The following is a 9,163-nucleotide window of genomic DNA, read 5'->3' as shown; positions in this document are numbered from 1 at the left end:
TAGCGTTTTACGCGCATAGTGAGCGTTATACTTGTTTTAAACATATAAGACCTATACCTACTGATGTGTTTAGCATATTTTCATATAAAAACAGTAAGTATAAGTATATGAACTCAGATTTCCAGTTTTGGCATTTTTAGCCCTTGTGAAATTACTAAATTACCCCTACGGTGCATAGTTTGGTTTTAAATGATATATTTGGTATATGGGTCATACCCTACTGATATAATATGTTATATTAAGTATATTTACTGTATGAACCAGACCCGAAACTCAGATTTCTAATTTTACCCTTTTATTATCTTTTAAATGACCAAAATGCCCTTCTAAGGCATAAATTGGGTTTAAAATTATTCCGGGCAATATAGAACATAACTTACTGATATAATATCATATTTTAAGCATATTATCTCAGGGAACTTGCATTTGAATCATTTGACTACCCGTATCGTCCTTTTCGCGTTCGGTTCGGTTTACGTAACTAGTTTGCGTAAATTGACCGAAACGGGTCAAACGATATCATTTTTATTTCAAAATCCAGAATGTATTTAGTATACCCATATTATACAAGTATTCAAACTTGTCGGGTCTAAATCACATTCTATCCGGTCTTTCGCTTAATCGTGCGTAAACCGTATCATTCCTAAAACTAACCGGTCAAAGCTTAAGCTTAAATAAAAGGCCGTTAGGAATCTAATAGGTTAATTATAAACCTTTGTTCCAGATTAGGAGGCCCGGTAAAAGCTACCAACACTTAGCATTTGTGACTTATACTTGCTCAGGTAAATACATTTTGACTTATTTTCCCTATACGGGCTTGGGGTACGGTATTTAAAATACCGCTTGATCGGGCGCACAAGTCCTGCGCCTTATAGGTGTACAGTCTTGAATAGCTTGTGCGACTTCGTTTAAACAGTTTTGTCTTACTTAAAGGCTTTGGGGGGTTATTGACCATGTCCCGGATATCCTTGGCATTATCTTACGAGATGGCCACGACCAGAGCACGGGGTGTAGGCGTACACCCGACGTGTATAACTCTTTAATGTGGTGTGTCATTTAATCTCTAGCCCGGACAGTAGATCCCGGGCCACCAGAGATAAAAGTGCATGTAAATCGTTCACAAGTTTATATTATATAATTATCCCAAGTTAATAAAAATATTTATGCCTTGTGCATTTAAATCAATTTTCAATCATTTTCAAAATGAGTCGGTTGATTTGTATTTACCAGTGTAAACTGACGTATTTTTCCCAAAAGGTTAAGTGCAGGTACTATACGGAAATAGGCTGGTTGTTTCCTAAGAGCGTCCACTATAGTCTCGCAAGCTCGGACGACAATATATCTGTTGAACTATTTTTATCTTATTTTATTTGATCCGCCTGTGGATCCATTTCAACTACTGTGATATTTATTATTGCACTTTATTTAAAGTTGAGATGTTTCTATTCTGCTTCCGCTGTGCATTATTATATTGTGTTGATTGTCTATGACAATGCCAACTACGTCACTGTACCCCACACCGGGCCCACCGGTGACACGTGGAAATCGGGGTGTGACAGGTTGGTATCAGAGCCAACGCTGAGTGAATTAAACACTATCCTAATGTGTTTAATCTCAGTTACACAATTGCACATTCCTCGATTTTCGAGTCTAGACAAAGAACTTAGGAAATGTTCAACATTTCGTTTAATTTATTTTTATTATTTTGCATTGTCTTATATATTTTGTTGTGCAACTTGTTTGACTTTTGACAGGATCACTATGCCGCCACGAATGAGAGGTCGAGGAGGATTTGCTACATCCCACGACCATGAGGCAGGGCCCTCACATAGGCGAGCTCCATCCGCCACGCACAACACAGCCGCCAACGACCTTTGGAGGTCTTTCGCCGAGCCTGCCAGACACTCGGTATCCGCCAGCACTTCACCGTCTTTACCCCACTCGTTTGGGCCCCACTCAGAGAATGGGCCCCATGGTTCGCATGGATCCTACATACCATTGCAGCAGTCACCACACCAGTATCCAGCACCAGTCTACCAGGGTTTGTATAACCCTGATGCTTTTGGGGATGAGCCAGTGGGTCATAACCCACTTGGACCGGAGGACCACTTTTCTGGTGGTCACGAGATGGACGTCGACGAGGATACGGACCCCTCGCTACCACCATCAGGTACGCCTAACCATCCGATTGAGATATCGGATGGGTCGCCATTTAGGGGATCACCCTACAATGGTGGGGACAGCTTTCAGGAGAGATTTAAGCAGCATGATTGGTATTTCACCCCCAGCCACAACTCTCCGATGCTTCAGTCTCACCAGGTTTCACCGGTGCACTCGCAGCACCACTCGCAGCAGCAGCAGCTCCAGCAGCAGCCGCCTCTACCGCAGGACCTATCTGAGGCCCTGTGGCGTGACGTGATCACTCCGTCACCACCGCCGCCACCAGTCTTACCTCCTCCGCCTCAGAGGCCTAGGAGGAATGCGCGCATGTCTACGCGCGGAGGGATTCGCATAGGCACCCCTCCACATGTTGGTAGCAGCCGCTACACGTCTCTTCCCGGGGAGTCCGAGACAGGGGAGTCTCAGCATCCCGTATCAGAGGTTACTTCCGTACCGATCCCGCCTCTGCCGCCGCAGAACTACGGAGAGCCGATTCCGGCTTATGCTAGTGCAGCTCAGTATAACCCGTTCGAGCATGTTTTCCCTCAGGGTTATGATTACACAGGAGACCCTTATTGGCAAGCTGTGAACTACAGCTCACTCCCTCCTAGTGGTCCTTTGGGAGACACTTGGACTGCTGGGCAGTCTACTTTTGGTTACCCTCCGGGTTACCAACAGCCACCGCAGCCGCAGCCGTACCAGCCGCCGCAGCCGCAGCACTTCCAGCCACCGCCACCGGCGCCTATGATGTCGCCGCCGCAGGTTCAGGAGATCCTGCATGGGATTGATAGCATGCGACGGGAGTTGCAAAATGATCGCCGTCACAACCGTGGCATGTTCAAGAAGGTGTTTGACCTGCTCAAGGGTAAGAGCAAGAGGGATCATTGAATCCTTCGATTACTGTCTCATGTACTCATGTCCCTGCGTGGACATCTATCCTTGTACTCTACCCCTGCGTGGGTATATCTTCTTATTCTACCCCTGCGAGGGTATGCTGTTCTGTTGACCCCTGCGTGGGTTTGCTTTATTTTATTTTCTTTATTGATGTTACTTGTTTAGCCCCTGCGCGGGCATGTTATTCATGTTATTCATGTTATTCATGTTATTCATGTTATTTCAAAGTCCCGTTTAGGGCATAGATGTACTAGCACTTTATTTAAAAATTTGAGATAGTTAATTTGCATTTCTCATTTTATTTATATGCATGAATATAATACTAAAATAATGGAAAAAAAAATCAATTTTTTTATTTGATTTGCCATTTATAAGAATCTTAGTAAGGTATAACCTAGCTTGAATGCCTTATTAACAGGCCTGGCCCTGATGGTAAAACCTGGTTGAAAAGATTCAACTCCCTGTTAACATCTGAAAACATGTTAACATTCTTGACTAAGCGTGATTCGTAAAATCACCCACGTCACCCTTTTTAATAAATTATCTACAGATTCTATCTGTATACAAGTCTATTAATGACTTGATACCTACGGGTTATGACTATGTCATATAGTGGCAGTTGTGGTTTATAACTCCCTGCCAAGAAAAGAAATATCTACAGATTTTATCTGTACACAAGTCTGTTTATGACTTGATACCTACGGGTTATAACTATGTTATATAGTGGCAGTTGTAGTTTATGACTCTCTGCCTAGTAAAGGATTATTTGTTTAATATTACAATTTATAATCCTATAAAAAAATCTAAATTTATAATTTAGTGATTGTCCTTGTGACTAGGCCTATGGTGCCAATATATATATTTTCATTCCTTGATTGCTAATAAGAGCCTGAATGAAATTTATTAAATTAACTGCTAAGGTTCTTGATACCATGGTTAATAAGTCGTTTAAGAACGATGATACTGTTAGGTTCTAAATTAGACCTTGTCCTTTATTGTAGCTTAAAGCTACAATGGCCAAATCGGAGGAGACCAACAGTCATTCTGGGGAACACTCAGATAATGCAAAGATTCACGTTACCGGTGCAGAGTTGCAAGCACTGATAGATAACGCTGTTGCCAAAGCTATGGATAGGCAATTCAGGGAATCTAGTGGTACTCGGAGTAGGACCCGAACAGAAACGCACGCAAAGCCCAAGACTCATTCTGAGGCTCATAGTAAGCCGCCATCTAAAAAGAGTGAGCCGAAGAAAGCTGAGGATGATAATCATTCCTCCAACCACAGCAGCGTCCCAAAGCAGGAGATTAAGCTGAAACATGACACGTACAGCAGGTCCTGTACGTACAAGTATTTTGTATCTTGCAAGCCCAGAGATTTCACTGGGGAAAAGGGAGCCGTCGATTGCATGACGTGGATTGATGAGATGGATACTGTGGTTGATATCAGCGGGTGTGCTGATAGGGACGTCGTGAAGTACGTGTCCCAGTCATTCAAGGGAGATGCATTAGCATGGTGGAAGTCACTCCTACAAGCTGCCGGTAAGGCCACACTGTACGGTTTGTCATGGGAACAGTTTGTGGCCCTGATTAAAGAGAACTTCTGTTCGCAGCACGAGGTCGAGCGAATCGAATCGGATTTTGTATCCTTAGTCATGAAGAACCTCGATTGTCAAGCGTATCTTACTACGTTCAACACGTTGTCTCGTTTAGTGCCTTATCTGGTGACCCCGGAGCCGCGTAGGATTGCTCGATTTATTGGGGGTCTGGCACCGGAGATAAAGGCGAGTGTCAAAGCTTCCAGACCTACTACATTTAGATCCGTAGCAGATCTATCCCTCTCCCTCACTCAAGACGTGGTAAGATTGAGAGCCATGAAGAGCTCTGAGGAAAACAAACGGAAACGTGAGGATGACACCTCACGAAGATCTGAAAAGCGACATAGAGGGAACAACGACCACAGGAAAGGGTCGGGGTCTAGGAAAAGTGATCATCAGTCGGGTGAGAAACCCAGATGCAAGGTTTGTAGGAGACACCACTTTGGGAGGTGTCGGTTAGAGACAAAATCCCAGTCTTCGGAGAAACGATGTGGAATCTGCAAGTCCACAGATCATAAAGCTGTGGATTGCAAGAAAATGAAGGATGCAACCTGTTTTGGTTGCAACGAGAAAGGGCATATTCGGCCCAACTGCCCAAAGAATGCGAAGAAAGCTGATGATGGGAAGAAGACTAATGCGAGAGTCTTCAGAATGGACGCAAAGGAAGCAGTCCTTGACGATAACGTCATTACCGGTACGTTTCTTGTAAATGATGTTTTTGCTAGAGTTTTGTTTGATTCGGGGGCTGATAAGTCGTTTGTAGATGATAAGTTTTGTAAACTGTTGAACCTTCCTGTTAAAACCTTAAGTGTGAAATATGAGGTGGAATTAGCCGATGGAACCATAGAAACCGCCTCAACTGTTCTAGATGGATGTGTTATATCCATTAGGAATCATTCCTTCCCGTTATCCTTGCTTCCCTTTAAGTTAGCTGGATTCGACATAGTGATAGGCATGGATTGGTTGTCGAGTAACCAAGCCCAGATTCTGTGCAATAGAAAGCAGGTGATAGTGAAGACTCCGTCTGGTGAGTCACTTACTATTCAAGGAGATACCCAGCATGGATTGTCGGAGCAAGTGTCCATGCTCAAAGCATCCAGATGCATGCAGAAGGGATGTGTCATCTATATGGCACAAGTTACCATAGATGAGCCGAAGCCGAAGATTGAGGATATCCCTATTATTTCGGAATATCCTGAGGTTTTTCCTGAAGAGCTACCCGGGTTGCCACCGGATAGACAAGTGGAGTTCCGGATAGACATTATACCAGGTGCAGCACCTGTAGCAAGAGCACCATACAGATTGGCACCAACGGAGATGAAGGAGTTGAGGACGCAGTTGGATGAGCTTTTAGCCAAAGGTTTTATTAGACCTAGCTCGTCTCCTTGGGGAGCGCCAATCTTGTTCGTTAAAAAGAAGGATGGCTCGATGCGTCTGTGCATCGATTACCGTGAGCTTAACAAGGTCACTATCAAGAATAGGTATCCGTTACCCAGGATCGACGATCTGTTCGACCAGTTGCAAGGAGCAAGTTACTTCTCCAAGATTGACCTGAGGTCAGGTTATCACCAGTTAAAGGTCAAGGACGAAGACGTACACAAGACCACGTTTAGGACTCGTTATGGACATTACGAGTTCCTAGTGATGCCGTTCGGGCTCACTAACGCACCAGCCGCGTTCATGGATCTCATGAATCGCGTCTGCAAACCTTATTTAGATAAATTCGTCATTGTCTTTATTGACGACATCCTTATCTATTCGAAGAGCCAAGCTGACCATGAGAAACACCTTCGTTGTATTCTCAAACTTCTGTATCAAGAGAAGCTTTATGCCAAATTCTCGAAGTGTGAATTTTGGCTTCGAGAAGTCCAATTCCTTGGACATGTTGTAAGCGAGCGTGGTATCCAAGTAGATCCCGCTAAAGTCGAAGCAGTCATGAATTGGCAGGAGCCGAAGACGCCTACTGAGATTCGCAGTTTCCTCGGATTGGCAGGATACTATAGAAGATTCATCGAGAACTTCTCAAGGATTGCTGCGCCCCTAACTTCATTGACCCGTAAGAAGATTAAGTTTGATTGGGGCCCTAAGCAGCAGGAATCCTTTGACATTCTGAAGCAGAAGCTGAGCAATGCGCCAGTATTGACGTTGCCCGATGGTATAGATGAATTTGTGGTGTATTGTGATGCATCACATACTGGCATGGGCTGTGTACTCATGCAGAAAGGCAAAGTCATTGCCTACGCTTCTCGACAGCTCAAGGTGCACGAGAAGAACTACACCACCCACGATTTGGAATTGGGTGCAGTTGTATTTGCTTTGAAGCTATGGAGACATTACTTGTATGGAACCAAGTGCATAATTTATTCGGATCACAAGAGTCTTCAGCATCTGTTCAATCAGAAGGAATTGAACATGCGACAAAGGCGATGGATGGAAACTCTCAATGACTATGACTGTGAGATACGATACCATCCAGGCAAGGCAAATGTGGTTGCCGACGCCTTAAGTAGAAAGGAAAGGGTGAAGCCAATCAGAATCAATGCCAAGCGCATTGAGATAAGAAATAATTTGAATGAAAGGGTGTTAGCTGCACAGAAGGAAGCTGTGCTGGAAGCTAACTATCCTGCAGAAAAGTTGGGAGTAACTGAGGAGCAGTTATCCCACGACAAAGATGGAATGCTACGACTAAACGGACGAATATGGGTTCCAGTTTATGGAGGACTTCGGGATGTGATCCTCCAGGAAGCCCACAGCTCTAAATATTCCGTTCATCCTGGAGCCGATAAGATGTACCAGGATTTGAAATCAAACTACTGGTGGATTGGTTTGAAAAAGTCCGTGGCCGAGTATGTGGCCAAATGTTTGACTTGTGCGCAAGTCAAGGCTGAGCATCAGAAGCCGTCAGGTTTGCTTCAGCAACCTGAAATTCCCAAGTGGAAATGGGAAATGGTGACAATGGATTTCATCACCAAGTTACCAAAGACGAAAAAGGGAAATGATACCATATGGGTCATAGTAGACAGACTGACTAAGTCAGCTCATTTTCTACCCATCAAAGAGACGTATAGCTCAGATATGTTAGCTCAATTATACGTCGATAAGATAGTAGCGCTACATGGTATACCTATATCTATTATCTCTGATAGAGATACTAGATATACGTCGCATTTTTGGAAGAGTTTCCAACAATCGTTGGGCACTCGTTTGAATTTTAGTACGGCTTACCATCCTCAGACTGATGGTCAGAGTGAGCGTACTATTCAAACTCTGGAAGACATGCTTCGTGCATGTGCGATCGACTTAGGTGGTAGTTGGGATAAGAACTTACCATTGATTGAATTCTCCTACAACAATAGCTACCATTCCAGCATAAAGGCTGCGCCTTTTGAGGCCCTATACGGTAGAAAGTGTAGATCGCCCATTTGTTGGGCAGAAGTTGGAGATGTCCAGCTGTCTGGACCAGATATCGTCTTTGAGACGACAGACAAGATCGTTCAGATCCGTGATCGTTTGAAAGCTGCCAGGGATAGGCAGAAAAGTTATGCGGATCCTAAGCGCAAAGATTTTCACTTTGAGGTGGGTGAAAAAGTGTTGCTTAAGGTATCACCTTGGAAGGGTGTATTGCGATTTGGAAAGAAAGGCAAGCTAAGCCCGAGATATATAGGACCTTTCGAGATAATCGAACGTGTCGGGTCAGTCGCTTACAAGTTAAACTTGCCTGAAGAGCTTAGTGCCATTCATAATGTGTTCCATATCTGTAATTTGAAGAAGTGTTTCGCTGACGATTCACTGGTTATACCGCATACAGATATACACATAGACGAAAGTCTGAAGTTTGTGGAAAAACCTTTGTCGATTGAGGATCGACAGGTAAAGAAGCTTCGAAGGAAGCACGTGCCTATTGTTAAGGTCAAGTGGGATGCCCGTAGAGGTCCCGAATACACGTGGGAAGTGGAATCCACGATGAAAGAAAAATATCCCCAGTTGTTTGAATAAATCTCGGGGTCGAGATTTCTTTTAAGGGGGTGAGGATGTAACACCTCGAAAAATTTCGTCCAATAATGTCTTGACACGTGTCATAAGGTTCCGTTATGTGAAAACATACTTTAGAGGGACTAAAAGTGACAAACAGTGAAAACTATGGAACGTAAGGGTCCAAAGTGTCAACAATGGATAAATAGGCTCTATGATAACCCCACATAATGTTTATAACCTTTAACGGATGGTTCATGGATCATACGACGCGGAAATTGCACAAAAGTGAAGTATTGTAAACTATAGGGGCCAAAAGTGTCAACATGTTGAATTTATACCTCTGAGTGAACTTTTGGCAGACCCGAAGCTTTGTATAGCTAAAATATACTCACTAGAATATGTGGTAAAAATTTCATGAAGTTTCGTCAACGTATGAGAAAGTTATGGCCAAAACCGTACTTAAAGGACTAAAAGCGTCAACGTCGAATTTCATGGCTTTTCGGTTGAGCGCAAAGTTATCCGAGGACATTACCATGTTG

General features: G+C 43.7%; 1 protein-coding gene across 1 annotated transcript; it reads left to right on the top strand.

The window, feature by feature from the left end:
• Window positions 1-3,986: 3,986 nt before the first annotated feature.
• On the top strand, window positions 3,987-8,645 carry LOC118484191. Its single transcript, XM_035980179.1, has 4 exons — window positions 3,987-4,019; window positions 5,820-6,414; window positions 6,469-7,157; window positions 7,326-8,645. The coding sequence occupies exons 1-4, from the start codon at window positions 3,987-3,989 to the stop codon at window positions 8,643-8,645; spliced, it is 2,637 nt and encodes an 878-aa protein (XP_035836072.1).
• Window positions 8,646-9,163: the final 518 nt, after the last annotated feature.

Source organism: Helianthus annuus, chromosome 11 (assembly GCF_002127325.2).
Source record: "Helianthus annuus cultivar XRQ/B chromosome 11, HanXRQr2.0-SUNRISE, whole genome shotgun sequence".
In the NCBI taxonomy this organism is placed as follows: Eukaryota; Viridiplantae; Streptophyta; class Magnoliopsida; order Asterales; family Asteraceae; genus Helianthus; species Helianthus annuus.
Note: the sequence above shows the minus strand (reverse complement) of the source record. Positions and strands in the feature narration are given on the sequence as shown.